Below are 20180 nucleotides of genomic sequence, written 5' to 3'. Positions count from 1 at the left end.
TACATTGGTTTTTCAGTTCTGTGCCACAGTGTCTGTGTGGAGTTTGCACATTCTCCCCCGTGTCTGTGTCGGTTTCCTCCCACACTCCAAAGATGTGTGGGTTAGGTTGATTGGCCGTGCTAAATCTCCCCGGGATGTGTAGGTTAGAGGGATTAGCGGGTAAATGTGTAGGGGTTACAGGGTTGGGGCCTGGGTGGGATTGTGGTTGGTGCAAACACGATGGGCTGACTGGTCTCTTTCTGCACTGTCGGGATTCTATGAGTTCTCAATAGATAGCCAGAAGCTTTTTCCCAGGATGGAAGGGTCGATTTGCAAGAGTTTAAACTTTATTTATTTGTGTCACAAGTGGGCTTAACACTGCAATGAAGTTACTGTGAAAACTCCCTAGTCGCCACACTCGGCGCCTGTTCGGGTACACTGAGGGAGAATTTAGCACGGCCAATGCAGCCTAACCATGTCTTTCGGACTGTAGGAGCAAACCGGAGCACCCGGAGGAAACCCACGCAGACACGAGGAGAATGTGCAAACTCCACACAGACAGTGACACAAGCTGGGAATCGAACCCGGGTCCCTGGCGCTGTGAGGCAGCAGTGCTAACCACTGTGCTACCGTGCTGCCCAATCCAGAACTCCTTTTGAAAAGTACTAGTAATTCTGCTTCCACTGCCCTTTCCGAGATCTCGAGGGGATTTTCATTACAGTATTATGGTGATGACACACAGTTTAGCTCTCTTGGCTGCGTTCCTCAGTTTAAATTGGCAGATATTCAGGGAACAAACAGCCTCCCTACCTTAGTGTGCTGCTTGTTGTAGCCCCACCTGTGCAGGCAAAGTTATCATGTGGAACTCGAGATGTTCACTTGTATCACATTGAAATTACAGCACACAAACAGGCCAATTGGCCCAACTGGTCGACACGGTGTCTGCGCTCCTCGTGATCAACCTACGGTGGCACAGTGGTTAGCACTGCTGCCTCGCACCGACAGGGACCCGGGTTCGATTCCCGGCTTGCGTCACTGTCTGTGTGGAGTTTGCACATTCTCCCCGTGTCTGCGTGGGTTTCCTCCGGGTGCTCTGGTTTCCTCCCACAGTCCAAAGATTAGGTTGATAGGCCATGCTAAAATTGCCCCTTTAATGTCAGGAGGGAGATTAGGAGGGTAAATAAGTGAGTTTATAGGGAATTGGGCTTGGGTGGGATTGCTGTTGGTGCAGGCTTGATGGGCTGAATGGCCTCCTTCGCCACAACAGGGATTCTAAGTCTTGGGGTGGGGTGGGGCGGGGGGGAGGAATCTCTGTAATAAGTCTTCGGAGGCAGAACTCCCTTCACCATAATTCCTTTATTTACAAGTCCAACAGCAGTACACAGAGTGCTATCAGTCAGCAGTCTACCCTCTGGAGCGCCAGAGGAACTGACACTCCCGGTTAAATACAAGGAAAAGACTCCCTGATTGACCCATCAATTGACTCCCTAATCAGAGAGTTCATATTCCAGTTGGCCAACCTCAATGGCGTGATTGAAGTCATTACAGACTCTGGCTCAGAGGCTGCTGCCCACTACACAGAATCTCTCAATTGTTACAGTGCAGGAGGAGGCCATTTGGCCCATCCTGTGTGCACCGTAGACCATACGAGAGATGGTAAGTCAGTATAAAGAAAGTCGGGTTTTTGTGCATGCTCAATCTTCCAGCGCCTGAATTGTTGTGTATAATGGAATCTATTGAAGGGAATTTTCTAGAGCATGACGGTGACTCAGACGATGGGTGTGTACCTTTTGTTGGTTACAATGGATCAGGCCAATTACCTCTATCGCTGACACTACCTTTTTACTTTTTAAATAGAAACAAGAAGCTTGCATTTATAAAAGTACATTTCACAACCTCGGAGCATTCAAGAAGCTTCGTGACCAATCAAGAACTTTCCAAGTTTGGTTCCAGTCGTGGGAAAGGCCGCAGCAAATAACTTGCACGCACGGACACACACTGTCCACAAACAGCATTGTTAACGAGTGGAACGGTGGTTAGCATTGCGGCCTCACAGCGCCAGGGAACCGGCTTCAGAGAATCCCGATAGTACAGAAGAGTCCATTCGGCCCATCAAGTCTGCACTGACTCTCATAGAATCCTACAGTGCAGAAAGAGGCCATTCGGCCCAGCAAGTCTGCACCGACCACAATCCCACCTAGTCCCCATCCTTATAACCCCACACATTTACCCTAGCTAGTCCCCCCCTGACACTAAGGGGGCAATTTAGCATAGCCAATCCACCCAACCCGCACATCCTTGGACCGTGGGAGAAAACAGGAGCACCCGGAGGAAACCCACGCAGACCACGGGGAGAACGCGCAAACTCCACACAGACGGTGGCCCAAGCCGGGAATCAAAACACGGCCCCTGGCGCTGTGAGGCAGCAGTGCAAACCACTCTGCCACCGTGGTCAGAGGGGAAATAAGAGACCGGGAAGGAAGGATATTAACTAACTGCAAACAGTACAAAATTCTCAGTACTGCACCGATAAGGAGAGTCAGAAAAGGAGTGCAAACCCATATGAGATTCAGACAATTGCAAGAGAAAAAAAGTAAAATACTCTCTGACTGATTATCTTACGATGTTGAGACTTTAACCTGGTGTTGTTAGACTTCTTACTGTGATTATCTTACCCCAAGGCCCCTCTTTTCCTACCCCATTCTCTCCCCGTAACCCCACACATTTGCCATGGCTAATTTCCCCCCCCCCCCAAACTTACACATCTTTGGACTGTGGGAGGAAACATAGGGGCGGCACGGTAGCACAGTGTTTAGCACTGCTGCTTCACAGCTCCAGGGTCCCGGGTTCGATTCCCGGCTCGGGTCACTGTCTGTGTGGAGTTTGCACATTCTCCTCGTGTCTGCGTGGGTTTCCTCCGGGTGCTCCGGTTTCCTCCCACAGTCCAAAGATGTGCGGGTTAGGTTGATTGGCCAGGTTAAAAATTGTCCCTTAGAGTCCTGGGATGCGTAGGTTAGAGGGATTAGTGGGTAAAAATATGTGGGGGTAGGGCCTGGGTGGGATTGTGGTCGGTGCAGACTCGATGGGCCGAATGGCCTCCTTCTGCACTGTAGGGTTTCTATGTTTCTATGTTTTCTATGAAACCCACGCAGACACGGGGAGAACGTACACACAGACAGTGACCCAAGCCGGGAATCGAACCCGGGTCCCTGGCGCCGAGAGGCAGCCGTGCTAACCCACTGTGCCACCGTGCCATCAGTGGCAACTGGGGGCCAGAGCTCGAGGCTGAACCAGCTGAGCTGCTATTAATTAATTATGTATGCATTGATTCAACTTGCATCTCTGCTGTCCATTGGCCGGGATAAATATTAATAGGCATAGAATCAGCAAACTCCGATTTGATTGGTTAAGGGGAGTGACTGGGCGGTTACTATTCTTGGAATATTCATTGATTATTAAGCAGCCTGCGGGTGTTGGTTGGGGATTGGTTGGTGAGGCTGTCAATCAGCTTCAGCGGGCGGAGCCTGGCCGTCAATCACTCCCTATGGGGGGGCGGGGCAGTCAATCGCTGCCTGTTGGGGGGCGGGCGGGCGAGTTGGGGCGAGGGGGCGTGGCAGTCAATCACTCCCATTGGCTGGCGGGGTTGTCGATCACTCCTAGTGGGCGGGACGGACCCCAGCTGTCCATCATCCTATTGGCTGCCGCGTCTGCCAATCTCCTGCAGTGGGCGGGACAGGACTGGGCGACCATTTCCATTGGCTGGCGGAGCTGTCAATCACTTAGTGGGCGGGGAAGTTCGGGCAGGCAATCACTCCCATTGGCTGGCGGTGCTGTGAAGCACACCCAATAGACGGGACCTGTCTGTTAATTACTCGCAGTGGGCGGGACGGACCCGGTCTGTCAATCACACCCATTGGCTGGCGGAGCCGTCAATCACATAGTGGACGGGGCGGCCCGGGCAGGCAACCACTCCCATTGGCTGGCCGTGCTGTCAGTCACCGCCAGCGGGCGGGGCCAACGCTGACAGGAGGCGGGGGCAGCCGGCGGTGAGGAGCTGCCGCCGGAGCCGGAGCCGGAGCGATGCCGCTGGGCCGCTGGAAGAAGGCCGCTCCGCTGGTGGACAGTGATGAGGGCTGGCCGGAGGCCGAGCCGGAGCCGCGGGGAGCCGAGCCCGGGGGGGAGGAGGAGGCGGCGGCCGGGGAGCCGGGCTCGGGCTCGGGCTCCTCCCGCTCCCCGCTCCGGCCGCGCCTGGCCTTCCACACGCAGCTGGCGCACGGCAGCGCCACCGGCCTGGTGCAGGGATTCACCAATGTCCGGGAGCTCTACACCCAGCTCGCCAACACCTTCCACATCGAGCCCGCACAGGTCAGAGCGGGGATCGAGTCAGGGGGAGAGATCCTGTGTGGGGGATCCAGTGTGAGGGTCCATGGGGATCTAATGAGGGATCGGGGGATCCAGTGGGGACAAGGGATCTGGAGAGGGATACTGGGGATAGATCCTGTGTGGAGGATCCAGTGTGAGGGTCCATGGGGATCTAGTGAGGGATCCAGCGTGGGGGCGATCTGGGGGAGAGATCCTGCAGTGACGGGGGGATCTGGGATAGGGGGATTCAGTGAGAGATTGGCCGGAGGGATCTGAGGAGGAGAGACCCAATGCAGGGACGGAGATCTGAAGGGGCAGGGAGAGGTTCCGGGAAAGGGGGGATCCAGTGGTAGAGTGGCCGCGAGATAGTAAGATCAAATGAGGGAGGGGGTCCAGTGGTGGAGTGGCCGGGGGGGATCCGAAGGTGGAGGGATCCAATGGGTGACAGAATGCGGTGGTGGAATGTCCATTGGGAAGATCTGGGGGGGAGGGGAGATCCACTGAGGCAGGGGCATGTGGGGGAATAAGTGATGGATTGGCCAGTAGGGGGATCCGGTTGAGGGGAGGTGAGGGGGATCCAGTGTGAGGAGGGAATCTGGGGGATCCAGTGATGGATTGAGAGTGGGAGAGATCCAATGGGTGGGGATTCAGCAGTGGGGGTGATTTTTGGGGAGGGGTAGGAGGAATAATCTTGAGCGGGGAGGGAGTAGGGGGCTGGAGGAAGGGGTGAAGGGAGATTCCTGGGGCGGGGAGAGTGGTGTTGGGTAACCCGAGGAAGGGAGGATGCTGGGAGGGGCGGGGGGGGGGGTGGTTCAATGCACCTGGGGGAGAACCATGTGGTGGGGAGGGGGTGCACGGGGAAAACTGCTTGCCTGGATGATGATTACGTCCTGATGAAGTGGCACCTGGGGTGGGCAAAGAGTGGCACAGGGACACATCCTGGAGCGAGGCAGAGGTCTAGCGCGCTGTAGAAAGGGAGAAGCATGGATGGGACACTGGGAAAGGGCACCCGAGGGGGAGGATGCTGATAGAGCGGGATTTAGTGAGGAGGAGGCTCGCGTGATAAAGACTAGTTTAATTGAGTGGTTCGTTTCAATGCTGTATTGTCTATTGATGTTGTGGGATTGCACTGTCGACTGGAGAATGTGTACTGCATGTGCTGCATCTTAATAACCACATTTTTAAAAAGATGTTTCTATTGAGAATTCTATTGAGGTGAGGCAGTAAGGTCCAACCGGTGCTGGATCCAGGTGATGTAGCAGCGGATAGACTGGGTCAGTAGAACACTAGTAAGTTTTGGCATTGGGTATAAAATTGTAGGAAGTCTGAGGCTGGCCAAAGTTTACGTGCTAAACTTAAAACCCCCAGGAAAAAGCCTGACAGTATAAATGAATCTGTATTTCCACCCAGTGCTACCGGCACGGTAGCACAGTGGTTAGCACTGCTGCTTCACAGCTCCAGGGTCCCGGGTTCGATTCCCGGCTCGGGTCACTGTCTGTGTGGAGTTTGCACATTCTCCTCGTGTCTGCGTGGGTTTCCTCCGGGTGCTCCGGTTTCCTCCCACAGTCCAAAGATGTGCAGGTTAGGTTGATTGGCCAGGTTAAAAATTGCCCCTTAGAGTCCTGAGATGCATAGGTTAGAGGGATTAGTGGGTAAATATGTGGGGGTGGGGCCTGGGTGGGATTGTGGTCGGTGCAGACTCGATGGGCCGAATGGCCTCCTTCTGCACTGTAGGGTTTCTATGATTCTATGAAAAGGAAGAGTTTCTGATACAGCATATTGCGAGCTCAGGGTGATACAGTGCAGAATTCAGTCCATCGACCACAATCCTACCCAGGCCCGATCCCCATCTACCCTAGCTAGTTCCCCTGATACGAAGGGGCAATTTTAGCATGGCCAATCAACCTAACCCGCACATCTTTGGAGAGTGGGAGGAAACCGGAGCCCCCGGAGGAAACCCACGCAGACAAGGGGAGAATGTGCAAATTCCGCACAGACGGTGACCCAAGCCGGGAATCGAACCCGGGTCCCTGGCGCTGTGAGGCAGCAGTGCTAACCACTGTGCTACCGAGCCGCCTGATTGTGTAAGAAACAGGAGACATAGGCCATGCACCCTTTCGACTTGCTCAATAAGATAATGACTGGTCAATAGCCCTTGATTCCTCTAGTGTAAAGATATATCTATCGATCTCTGTCTTAATTATGCTCAGTGACTGAGTATCCTAAGCCTGTCATAGAATCCCTATAGTGTAGAAGGAGGCCATTCAGCCCATTGGGATCACAATCCCACCCAGGCCCTATCCCTTTAACCTCACATATTTACCCTGCTAATCCTCCTGACACTAAGGGGCAATTTAGCACGGCCAATCAACCTAACCCGCACATCTTTGGACTGTGGGAGGAAACTGGAGCACCCGGAGGAAACCCACGCAGAGACGGGGAGAATGTGCAAACTCCACACAGGCAGTAACCCAAGCCGGGAATCGAACCCAGGTCCCTGGCGCTGTGAGGCAGCAGTGCTGCTCTGGGGTAGAGAATTCCAAAGATTCACGGCAGTCTTGAGGGAAAAAATTGCTCCTCATCTGGGTTGGTTTTGAATGACCCGGCCCTGTGGGTGTGCAAAACATGCTTGCCCTTCCCGACAAACGTACCACGGATCCGAAAATGTGAGGAGAGAGGTGTAAGATGCCTCTGCCCTCCCGGGATTCTCTGCCGCTACCAGTGTGTCCCAGAACAGAGAAGGGGCCTTATGTGAGATGAGCCACACAACTGCCTCAGGTGCGTGTAAGCTGTGTTTTCATCTCTGCAGCATGTGAGAGTGCAAACCTTTCGTTTTAACCATCACCCCAGAGAACGAGAGAATCAACAACAGCATCTCTCAAAGAACCTTTCACCATCCTCGGGTATGCAGTGCAGTGGCAACCTGCTGTGCCAGGGCTCCCAGGAGACTCATCACCGCTCTGAATTGGTTGGGTTTTTGCCTGCTGTAATCTTCACATTTCAAACAGATTCATTGACCTCACCAAATCTGCAGTGTCACACATAGTGCTGCAGTTTACGATCTTTATGGGCGGCACGGTGGCACAGTGGGTCAGCACTGCTCCCTCACAGCGCCAGGGACCCGGGTTCGATTCCCGGCTTGGGTCACTGTCTGTGTTGGAGTTTGCACGTTCTCCCCCGTGTCTGCGTGGGTTTCTTCTGGGTTTCCTCACCCAGTCCAAAGATGCGTGGGTTAGGTTGATTGGCCATGTTAAATTGCCCATAGTGTCAGCGGGATTAGCAGGTTAAATATGTGGTGTTATGGGGGATTGGGCCTGGGTGGGATTGTGGTCAGTGTAGACTCGGTGGGCCGAATGGCCTCCTTCTGCACCGTAGGGATTCTATGATTTATACAGGGCCTTTAATGTAGTGTCTCCCCCCTCCAATCAATCACCACTGAGGAGAAGTAGGACAGCTTGGTCAAGAGGCAGGTTTTATGAAGCTGAAGTTACTGTGAAATTGTGAAGTTGTTACTGTGAAGTTTAGGTAGGGAAATACAGAACTTGAGGTCTTAGTAACTGAAGGTAGGGCAGCCAGTGATGGAGTGGTGACTGTCAGGGATGCACAAAGATTCGGGGAGTGCAGAGGCCTCGGGCGGCGATTGTTGTGGTCTATATATCAGCCAGCTACAAAACCTTCTTACAAAAAAGGCTGAGGGATGGATCTGTTTTCCACAGAGAGTTCCATTGTGCATCCTGCCAGTATTGGCCATGGACTCGCCTTTGCGAAGTTTATTTCTGGCTGCCGTTTGAGATAGCACAGTGTGTTTATTCAGCAGGGCCGTTCACAAGGGCTGCTGAATGTTCTGGTGTGCAGCTGCTGTGCTGAGCGATGCAGCAGCGGAGAGTGAATCCCTGAGGGGAAAGTGCTGAAAAGCACAAACAGCAGTAGGGTCGGTCCCCAGGTTACAGATCAGCGACTAGAGCAGTGGCTGGTGTAACTTGTTCTTCCCGGGGTAGTGAATTTCAGCAGTACCATTCCACTGGGGCTGATACAATGCCCCTGGGAGGGGCAAATGGTGCAGGTCCCCCCCCCATCCAGTGACCCCCATTCTGAATATTAGGTGGACAAAGTCTCAAACACGCTCTCCTAAAGCTCTGTCCTGGTCAACTAGAACTATCGCGACAGCTAGTGATTAGGTAGGCAAATGGATTGTTGGTGTTTATTGCAAGGGGAGTGGAATCTAAATGTAGGGATGTTGTACTGCAGCTGTACAGAGCCTTGGTGAGTTCTAAAAAATAATATAACTGCGTTAGAAGCAGGACAGAGAATGTTCGCTCTACTCAGCCCTGGGATGAAGGGAATTATCCTATGACGATTGGACAGGTTGGGCCAATACCCATTGGAGATTAGAAGAAGTGAGAGGTGATCTTATAAGGTCGAGAGAGGATTTGACAGGATGAGTACCTGGAGGATGGGAAAAACCAGGACCTGGGGACACAGTTTAAGAATAAGAGGCCTACTCTCTCTACTGGAGATGAGGAGAGTATTTTTTCTCCCAATGGGTTGTTTGTCTGTGGAATTCTCTTCCTTAGAAAGCAGTGGAGGCTGGGTTCAAAACAGATTGTTAATAAACGAGGGAGTTGATGGTTTTGAGGGGGAAGATGGCAATGCGGAGTGGAGATCAACCATGATCTTATTGAATGGCAGAGCAGGCTCAAAGGGCTGAATGGCCTCCTCCTCCTCCTAATTCTGATGTTCCTACGATATCAAGGCATGCTGAACCAAGGCAAATAAATGATGTTAAGCCATGATGTGCTTGAATTGTGGAACAGGCCCGAGGGGCTGAATGGCCTCCTAGTTCTGTCTTCCTAGGCTGGTCCTGGATGTATGATGCCGTCAGCCTGTTGGCTAGTTAAATGTGGGCAAGTGCCAGAGATTTCTACAGGGTGCTAGAGTCATTGGCTGGGGAATTTCCCCAGGGCGACACAATGGTTAGCACTGCTGCCTCACAGCGCCAGGGACCCGGGTTCGATTCCCGGCTTGGGTCACTGTCTGCACGGAGTCTGCACGTTCTCCCCGTGTCTGCGTGGGTTTCCTCCGGGTGCTCCAGTTTCCTCCGACACTTTAAAGATGTGCAGGTTAGGTGGATTGGCCATGCTAAATTGCCCATTATTGTCAGGGGACTAGCAGGGTTACAGGGATAGGGCCTGGCTGGGATTTGGAAACCATGTTGAGAATTTTTATAGTGAAGTGTCACCAGACCACGAGGGGCAAATGGGAAACTCAGAAATTAATCAAGGTTCTTCCCTTCATAGGACGGCACGGTGGCACAGTGGTTAGCACTGCTGCCACACAGCACCAGGAACCCGGGTTCGATTCCAGGCTTGGGTCACTGTCTGTGCGGAGTCTCCATGTTCTCCCCGTGTCTGCGTGTGTTTCCTCCGGGCGCTCCGGTTTCCTCCCACAGTCCGAAAGACGTGCTGGTTAGGGTGCATTGGCCGTGCTAAATTCTCCCTCAGTGTAATCCAAACAGGCGCCAGAGAGTGTGGCGACTAGGGGATTTTCACAGTAACTTCATTGCAGTGTTAATGTAAGCCTACTTGTGACTCTAATAAATAAACGTTAACTTTAAAAAGAAGTATCTTTCAGAGGGGAGGGGGAAGCTGCTGAGGAAGAGGAACTGAAGGAAAATGATGGGACTGGTTCCTGGTGAGCACAATCTGTACGAGAGAATCTGCGTTTACTGCAGCTCCTTTCATGTCCTCGGAATCTGTTGAAGTATTTCCCAGTAAGAAGTTTAACAACACCAGGTTAAAGTCCAACCATTTCCAAACAGCAACCATTTCACAGGCAGTGAATAACTTTGGAAGTTCGGTCACTTACAATGGAGCCAAACACACCAGAAGGAGACTGTGTCCTGTTGAATTTGTATATTTTTGGGGTGGGGAGAATCAAAACCCCCAAAATGCAAATAAGAGCAGCGAGCCAAAGGAACATGTACGGCGTAGGTAAATTTTATGCTGCCTAATAATCCCCAGCTTTTGAGGTTCTGTCGAGTTTCCCTTTAGAAAAGGCTGTTCATTTGCGGAGCAGAGTTGCTCACAGCAGAGATGCGGTGGGGAGGGGGTGTGCTGTTTGTCTCACTCATACCAGCACTCTCTGATCTGCAGAATTTCTAAACTTAGTGTTCGGATGGAACTCTATGTGGAAAGAAATGGGGATTCCCCCCCTACCCGCTCCCTCAGCTAATGCCGTGGTGTGTTTTATAGAACTGTAACACAAAGGTGACTTGGGAGCAATGTTAGCATCCTGAGCCATCCTTGAGTATCCGGGTTGGAAATTTTAAGCTGTTCCCCATTATCATGATGTGGAGATGGCGGCGTTGGACTGGGGTAAACACAGTAAGAAGTTTAACAACACCAGGTTGAAGTCCAACAGGTTTATTTGGTAGCAAAAGCCACACAAGCTTTCGGAGCTCCAAGCCCCTTCTTCAGGTGAGTGGGAATTCTGTTCACAAACAGGGCATATAATGGGCATCCCCATTATCATTACATAGAACATAGAACAGTACAGCACAGAACAGGCCCTTCGGCCCACGATGTTGTGCCGAACTTTGTCTGAAACCCAGATCAAGCTATTTCCTCCCTATCATCCCGAAGTACTCCATGTGCCTCTCCAATAGTTTCTTAAATGTTCCTAAAGTGTCTGACTCCACTATCCCTGCAGGCAATCCATTCCACACCCCAACCACTCTCTGAGTAAAAAACCTACCTCGGACATCCTTCCTATTGTCTCCCACCATGAACCCTATAGTTACGCCCCCTAGTTACCGTTCCATTCACCCAAGGAAATAGTCTTTGAACGTTCACTCTATCTATCCCCCTCATCATCTTATAAACCTCTAACAAGTCTCCTCTCAACTTCCTCCGCTCCAAAGAGAAGAGCCCAAGTTCCCTCAACCTTTCCTCATAAGATCTACCCTCCAAACCAGGCAGCATCCTGGTAAATCTCCTTTGCACTCTTTCCAGCGCTTCCACATCCTTCTTATCATTATTATTTTATTTTATATTTTTACTGTTCTCTACCTTTTATTTATTTATTGTCTTTCTTCATTTTTCTTCTCTTCCCCCCCCACTCTTTCCCCCCTACTTTATCCCTCTTTCCTCATCTTTTCTCCCCCTTTGCTTCCCCTTTCCCCATTTTTCAAAATTTTACCTCTCTCCCCCCCCATATCTTCATCTGTCACAGTTTACCCTCTGATTTCAGCTTCTCTGCCGTTTGGCCATTCACACCTTCTATTCTCTCTATGGGCTGCCATTAGCAGCCTTTCCCCTGGTTTCTGTGGCTATGACTCATCTTTCATTCCCTCCCCCTGCAGTATAAATATCTCCCACTTCCTACACCTTTTAGTTTTGATGAAAGATCGTCCGGACTCGAAACGTCAGCTCTTTTCTCTCCTTACAGATGCTGCCAGACCTGCTGAGATTTTCCAGCATTTTCTCTTTTGGTCCCATTATCAGTTGATTTGGATTCCAGGAGCATGTATGGGTGTGACCATTCCTCGCCTTGGTGTCGCTGCTAAACTTACTTTGCTTAGTCGGCCTCTTAGCTCAGCCCCACAGCCCTGAATTCAGCAGGCGAATCTTCTCGGTTCACAATACATTGTAAGAAGTCTCACAACACCAGGTTAAAGTCCAACAGGTTTATTTGGAATCACGAGCTTTTGGAGCGCCGCTCCTTCAATCACCTGAGGAAGGAGCGGCACTCGGAAAGCTCATGATTCCAAATAAACCTGTTGGACTTTAAAACCTGGTGTTGTGAGACTTCTTACTGTGCCCCACCCCAGTCCAACGCCGGCATCTCCACCTCATAATACATTGGAACAGGAGGAGGCCATTCAGCCCCTCCAGCCTGTTCCATCATTCAATTAGATTGTGACTGATCTTGATTCCATCCACCTGCCTTGGCTCCGTGTCCCTTAGGAATGCTGCCTCGCAGTCAGCTTTCTTGGGGAAGAGAGCCTCAGACTTCCACGATGCTTTCAGTGATGAAGTGATTTCTGAAAGAGCAGCCTTGGTGTTGGAATGAAACAGATTAATGTCGTGTGATACCTCAGGCCACCAAGTTGACAGCTCCTGCCTCCAGCGCTCATGGCCTTGGTTAAGGTTGACCTTGGGTCTCATTCTCTGGCTGTAGATCTGGCTCGATTCCCGCCCCCAAATTTAAAGAAGTCATACGGTCTGTCCCAGAGTGTGTTGCCCCCTCTTTAGGATAAGATATTAAGCCAAAGCTTTCTGCGGTCCTGTCACAGGGCAGTTCTCCCCGAGTCCCCACCAGCCTGCCCCTCAGCCTGCATCAGCTATGCGCAGAACTGGGTGTTAGTATTTGCCTAGGCAACCGTGAATAGATTTCCGATCCAAGTTCACTGGCTGTGAAAGGTTTTATTGAGTCACCTTGGTGAGATTAAAGATGCTGTATAATTACATGTTCTTTCCTTAACTTTGAACCCAGGCTTGACCTCAATCTGGTGTTGCTAGCCGGCGTGGGAGATTTTATCCTTTCGCTCTGTACGAAACCTACTTGTGAAATGTCGTTTTGTTTTGAAATGAGGGGGTTGGAGATCTGAACTGACAAATGAAATTAGTGTTTTATTGAAAACCCGTTGTGAGAATGAGCTAGTCCGTTCAAGTGCTCTTTCAAATTAATAAAAGGTACGATAAGATGGGTGTTGGGGAGGGAATAAAGATATGATGTGGAGATGCCAGCGTTGGACTGGGGTGGGCACAGTAAGAAGTCTCACAGCACCAGGTTAAAGTCCAACAGGTTTATTTGGTAGCACGAGCTTTCGGAGCGCCGCTCCTTCACTCACCTGATTCACTCGGTGAATCAGCTGATGAAGGAGCGGCGCTCCGAAAGCTCGTGATACCAAATAAACCTGTTGGACTTTAACCTGGGTGCTGTGAGACTACAATGAAGATAGTCACTGATAAATCCAGTGAGGAATTCAAGTGAAGCTTTGTTATCCTGCGAGCGATTAGGGAATGCAACTCAGCGCCAACGGGGAATGCAACTCAGCGCCAACGGGGAGTGGTTGAAGTGAACAGGGGAAGCTGGATAAATCACACGAGGGGGTGGGAAAGGAACGGCAGGTTATGCGGATGGGGTGAGTTGCAAGTAAGGCGGGGGGAAGGTTTTTGTGCAGCCTAAACAGCAGCGTGGGGTTTGAGTCAAATGTCTGCTTCTGGTGTAACTTCTGTGAATCAGTGCAGCACAATGTAACCCAAAGCCCTGGCCAGCTCGATGTAACTGCGGGTTAGAAGGAGCCCGTACTGCCTGTCCTTAATTTCCTTCAGTTTGGCTAAACCTTCTTCCCCAGTCTGTGAACGTGTGACCCCAGCAAACAAGGCAAGACCCTTGCCGGAATTTTACCGGCACGCCCGCCCCGATTCCAGGAGGCGGGCAAGGCTCGGAGAACGGCATTCCCCGTTGGCCTTGGACGGGATCGTACGAACCTCGGGCGGACGTGCCGGCAAAAATTCCGCCCCCTGTGTTTAAGAGCAAATTACTGCGGAGGCTGGAATCTGAAACCAAAGGAGAAAACGCTGGAGAATCTCAGCGGGTCTGGCCGTCTCTGTGAGGAGGGAAAAGAGCTGACGTTTCGAGTCCAAAGCTTTGACAAAGGGACTCGAAACACCAGCTCCTTCCTCTCCCCGCAGGTGCTGCCAGGACTGCGGAGAAGACCCCGTGCCTGGTGGATTATTCGCCAGCCTAACCGTGCTTGTCTTCCCGTGTTACTCCACAGATCATGTTCTGCACTCTGAACACACACAAGGTGGACATGGAAAAGCTCCTGGGCGGGCAGATTGGCCTCGAAGATTTCATCTTTGCCCATGTCAAAGGGCAGAAGAAAGAAGTGGAGATCTACAAGTCGGAAGATGCGTTGGGATTGACCATCACTGACAACGGTGCGGGATACGCATTTATCAAGGTAGCAAACGGGGGCATCTTTTGAGTGAAGCAGAGGCCAATAGTGCACGATCATCTCCTGAGTAATTAAATAAGCTTTGCAAACGAAGCTCTTAAAATATGAATTTGAACATTTGGCTTCAACTTGGCTGCAAATGTCTTAATTGTACAGCATTAATTGAGCTGCAGAATTAGTTTATAGAATCCCTCCAGTGCAGAAGGAGGCCATTCGGCCCATCGAACCCGCACCGGCGACAATCCCACCCAGGTCCTATCCCCATCGCCCCGCATATTTACCCCACTAATCCCTTTAACCTACGCATCCCGGAACACTGAAGGGTAATTTAGCACGGCCAATCCACCTAACTCGCATATCTTTGGACTGTGGGAGGAATCCGGAGCACCCGGAGGAAACCCAAGCCTAACTGTGGGTCTCCTGTAAGTTATTGGCACACTTCCTTTGTAACACGCTCTGGTGTTGTACCGCTGAGGTGCAGCTGCGTTTGTGATCTCACCTGAAAGGCGGCACCTTTGACAGTGTGGCACTCCCTCCGTACAGGGCTGGGAGTGTCCGCCTCGATTTTATGCTTGTCTGCTGAATGTAAGATCTAGGAGTACGATTAAAAGGTTTTAAAGTTTATTTATTAGTCACAAGTAATGCTTACATTAACACTGCAATGAAGTTACTGTGAAATTCCCCTAGCCGCCACAGTCCAGCGCCTGTTCAGGTCAATGCACCCTAACCAGCACGTCTTTCGGACTGTGGGAGGAAACCGGAGCACCCGGAGGAAACCCAAGCAGACACGGGGAGAACGTGCAGACTCCGCACAGACAGTGATCCAAGCCGGGAATCGAACCCAGGTCCCTAGAGCTGTGAGGCAGCAGTGCTAACCCACTGTGCCACATGCCGCACCTTATTAGACCACGCAGCCTGTCGCTCTGCCAGTCAATATGATCGTGTCTTCAACTCCACTTTCCTGCCGGCTTCGATTCTCTGAGAGATCAAAAAATCTGTATCCCAGCCTTAACTATATTCAGCAACGGGAAATCCTCGGGGGCAGAGAATTCCAAAGGTTCCCAACTCCTCGATGGAAGTAATTTCTTCATATCTCAATCAGAAATGATTGGCTTCATAACCTGAGACTGTGATTCCTCAGCCAGGGGAATAAACCTCCCACTATCTACCCTGTCGAACCCCTTCATAATCCCGGTTGTTTCAATGCGATTGCATCTTGTTCTTCCCAACTCAAGGGAACATAGGCCTTACTTACTGACTCAGCCTCTCCCCACAGTGCAACCTTCCCCGAGGTGGGACTTGATCCCACCGCCGTCTGACCCGGGCGAGGGTGCCACCTAATGAGTCACAGCTGACAATCGCAGTGAACGCCCCAGCACTAACACTGATCTGGGGATCCACCCAGACGTAGCGGGAGTAGTTATGCTGGTTTCACAAGCCTAACTGGTACTGATCCTTCAGGGATGGATAGCGATCAGAAAGGCCTTATTGTATTTTAGGAAAACCCCAGAACGCTGTAACTATTCAGCCTGTCGTGAGGGGCAGTTAACATGACTGAAGAGGATTCATCTGATTTGATTTATTGTTGTCACGTGTATTGAGATACAATGAAAAGTATTGTTTCTCGCGCGCTATACAAAGCATACCGTTCATAGAGTACATGGAGGGAAGGAAAGCAGAGGGTGCAGAATATAGTGTTACACTCATAGCTAGGGTGTAGAGAAAGATCAACTTAATGCAAGGTAGGTCCATTCAAAAGTCAGACGGCAGCAGGGAAGAAGCTGTTCTTGAGTCAGTTGGTATGAAGGTGAAGAATGGAAGAAGGTGGAAGAGAGAAGGTCCAAGGTGCGTGGGGTCCTTGATTATGCCGGCTGCTTTGCTGAGGTACCACTTTGTCACCTACCAAGACTGCAAGAAACTACAAAAGGATTGTGAATGTAGCCCAACCCATCACGCAAACCAGCCTCCCAAATTGACTCTGTCTACACTGGTTTGCGTGATGGGTTGGGCTACATTCACAATCCTTTTGTAGTTTCTTGCAGTCTTGGTAGGTGACAAAGTGGTACAGTGGGTTAGCACTGCTGCCTCACAGCGCCAGGGACTTGGGTCACTGTCTGTGTGGAGTTTGCACATTCTCCCCGTGTCTGCGTGGGTTTCCTCCGGGTGCTCCGGTTTCATCCCACAGTCCAAAGATGTGTGGGTGAGGAGGATTGGTCATGCCAAATTGACCCTAGTATCAGGGGATTAGCAGGGTAAATATGTGGGGTTATGGGGATAGGGCCTGGGTGGGATTGTGGTCGGTGCAGACTCGATGGGCTGAATGGCCTCCTTCTGCCCTGTAGGGATTCTATGATCGATGATCTTGGTCAGGGCAGGAGCCATACCAAGCTGTGAAACATCCGGAAAGGATGCTTTCACCCCAGTCTCACCCCCCACGAAAAGCCTCGGAAAGCTTTTTTTATACTTCAGTCAGCTTGAGGGGACACAGATATTTAAGATGATTGACGAAGAAGGCAAGGTAAGAGGTGAGGAGAGTTTTTTGCTTAAAGCAGTGAATTGCTACGGTCTGGAATGTGATCCTGGAAGGGTGATGGAAGCACATTCAATAGTAAATCTCAAAAAGGAATTGAGAAGAAGATGATGAGGAGGGGCACGAATTGGACCGATCTTGCAAAGGGCTAGCAGTGGCCGAATGGCCAGCTTCCTTTGTTTGTTATTCTGTGAGATGCACAGTGACCGTATTACTCAATACTCTGTCACAAGCAGCGAGAGGATCTCGGATTGTTGCACTGAGGGAGGAGGCGCCTGACTTCTTGCTTGCTTCTGACTTAAGTTGGCAATCAGTCTAATAGCCTCCAGTCAGCTATTCCAACACCGCAGCAGTTTGAGAGGAGTGTAGAGCTTCATTGTGATTGCATTAGGGATGAATGATCGCCAAACTGAATGGAATATTTCGCTGTATTTGTTGTCAGAGTTCTGATTTCTGGCTACTCGGGGAACTCTGTCACTAGGTGGAGATGTTGTAAGTGAAGCAAGCTGACTGCAAGAGATTCCTGCCACCATTAGTGTTGGATCAGCCAGGAACCCATACTTAACATTATCAGACCGTACCACCCAGTACTCTCTCCCAGTGTTATACAGCGACAGACCCGTCCCCACCAGTACTGTGCCCGTGTTATACAGTGACAGACCCGTCCCCACCAGTACTGTACTCCAGTGTTATACAGTGACAGACCCGTCCCCACCAGTGCTGTACTCCAGTGTTATACAGTGACAGACCCGTCCCCACCAGTACTGTGCTCCAGTGTTATACAGTGACAGACCCATCCCCACCAGTACTGTACCCCAGTGTTATACAGCGACAGACCCATCCCCACCAGTACTGTACCCCAGTGTAATACAGCGACAGACCCGTCCCCACCAGTACTGTACCCCAGTGTTATACAGTGACAGACCCATCCCCACCAGTACTGTACCCCAGTGTAATACAGCGACAGACCCGTCCCCACCAGTACTGTACCCCAGTGTTATACAGTGACAGACCCGTCCCCACCAGTACTGTACCTCAGTGTTATGCAGTGACAGACCTGTCCCCACCAGTACTGTACCCCAGTGTTATACAGTGACAGACCCGTCCCCACCAGTACTGTACCCCAGTGTTATACAGTGACAGACCCGTCCCCACCAGTACTGTACCCCAGTGTTCTACAGTGACAGACCCGTCCCCACCGGTACTGTACCCCAGTGTTATACAAGGACAGACCCTTTCCCACCAGTACTGTACCCAAGGATTATACAGTGACAGACCCGCCCCACCAGTACTGTACTCCAGTGTTATACAGTGACAGATCAGTCCCCAAAAGTACTGTACCCCAGTGTTATACAGCGACAGACCCGTCCCCACCAGTACTGTACTCGTGTTACACAGTGACAGACCCATCCCCACGAGTACTGTACCTCAGTGTTATACAGTGACAGACCCTTCCCCACCAGTACTGTACCCCAGTGTTGCACAGCGACTGACCTGTCCCCGCCAGTACTGTACCCCAGTGTTATACAGTGACAGACCCGTCCCCACCAGTACTGTAACCCAGCGTTCTACAGTGACAGACCCGTCCCCACCAGTACTGTACCCCAGTGTTATACAGTGACAGACCCGTCCCCACCAGTACTGTACCCCAGTGTTATACAGTGACGGACCTGTCCCCACCAGTACTGTACCCCAGTGTAATACAGCGACAGACCCGTCCCCACCAGTACTGTACCCCAGTGTTATACAGTGACAGACCTGTCCCCACCAGTACTGTACTCCAGTGTTATACAGTGACAGATCAGTCCCCAAATGTACTGTACCCCAGTGTTATACAGCGACAGACCCGTCCCCACCAGTACTGTACTCCAGTGTTATACAGTGACAGATCCATCCCCACCAGTACTGTACCTCAGTGTTATACAGTGACAGACCCGTCCCCACCAGTACTGTACCCCAGTGTTATACAGTGACAGACCCTTCCCCACCAGTACTGTACCCCAGTGTTATACAGTGACAGACCTGTCCCCACCAGTACTGTGCCCCAGTGTTATACAGTGACAGACCCTTCCCCACCAGTACTGTACCCCAGTGTTATACAGTGACAGACCTGTCCCCACCAGTACTGTACCCCAGTGTTATACAGTGACAGACCCGTCCCCACCAGTACTGTACCCCAGTGTTATACAGTGACAGACCTGTCCCCACCAGTACTGTGCCCCAGTGTTATACAGTGACAGACCTGTCCCCACCAGTACTGTACCCCAGTGTTATACAGTGACAGACCTGTCCCCACCAGTACTGTACCCCAGTGTTATACAGTGACAGACCTGCCCCACCAGTACTGTACCCCAGTGTTATACAGTGACAGACCTGACCCCACCAGTACTGTACCCCAGTGTTATACAGTGACAGACCTGTCCCCACCAGTACTGTACCCCAGTGTTATACAGTGACAGACCTGTCCCCACCAGTACTGTACCCCAGTGTAATAAAGTGACAGACCAGTCCCCACCAGTACAGTTCCCCAGTGTTATACAGTGACGGACCTGTCCCCACCAGTACTGTACCCCAGTGTTATACAGTGACAGACCTGTCCCCACCAGTACAGTACCCCAGTGTTATACAGCGACAGGCCTGTATTCTACTCTCTGTGTATTATGATTCATGCCTGCCGTGGATCTCCATCCATGACCAGTACTCGTCCAGGGGCAAAAACCTGTCCCTTGTTCCTCTCCCCCATCACTTTGCTGCATGTAAAATACCTCACAGTTTGTATAAGGCAGGCATGTGGAGACTCCAATTTAAAATGCTGTGCTTTACTTTCCAGAGGATCAAAGAAGGCAGCCTCATTGACCAAGTACAGGCGGTGAAGGTTGGCGATCTGATTGAGGCGATCAATGGGCAGAATGTCATCGGGTTCCGCCACTTTGAAGTTGCCAAGCTGCTGAAAGAGTTGGTGAAGGGACAGCTGTTCACACTGCGTCTCGTGGAGCCTCTGAAGGCTTTTGGTGAGTGAGTGACTCTCTTTGGAACTGAATGTTGCTGTGTTAGTGACTTGCTCCTCTTGCTCCCTGTTATACCCGGAAACCTTCCTGAACCAACAAAACCCCGAGGCTTCCTGCATATCTGTCTATCGGTCTCTGTGTCTCTCTCTCTGTGTCTCTCTCTCTGTGTCTCTCTCTCTGTGTCTCTCTCTCTGTGTCTCTCTCTCTGTGTCTCTCTCTCTGTGTCTCTCTCTCTGTGTCTCTCTCTCTGTGTCTCTCTCTCTGTGTCTCTCTCTCTGTGTCTCTCTCTCTGTGTCTCTCTCTCTGTGTCTCTCTCTCTGTGTCTCTCTCTCTGTGT

The 20180-nt window shown here is 51.2% G+C and overlaps 1 protein-coding gene across 1 annotated transcript; it reads left to right on the top strand.

Annotated features, from left to right (window-relative positions):
* Window positions 1–4018: 4018 nt before the first annotated feature.
* Window positions 4019–19846, top strand: LOC144490230 (PDZ domain-containing protein GIPC1-like; the record flags this gene model as incomplete). Its single annotated transcript, XM_078208022.1, has 3 exons — window positions 4019–4344; window positions 14126–14311; window positions 19666–19846. Coding segments are annotated over exons 1-3 (652 nt in total), but the record flags the coding sequence as incomplete, so codon positions are not given.
* Window positions 19847–20180: the final 334 nt, after the last annotated feature.

The sequence above is a fragment of the Mustelus asterias genome, unplaced genomic scaffold (assembly GCF_964213995.1).
Source record: "Mustelus asterias unplaced genomic scaffold, sMusAst1.hap1.1 HAP1_SCAFFOLD_3046, whole genome shotgun sequence".
Lineage (NCBI taxonomy): Eukaryota > Metazoa > Chordata > Chondrichthyes > Carcharhiniformes > Triakidae > Mustelus > Mustelus asterias.
Note: the sequence above shows the minus strand (reverse complement) of the source record. Positions and strands in the feature narration are given on the sequence as shown.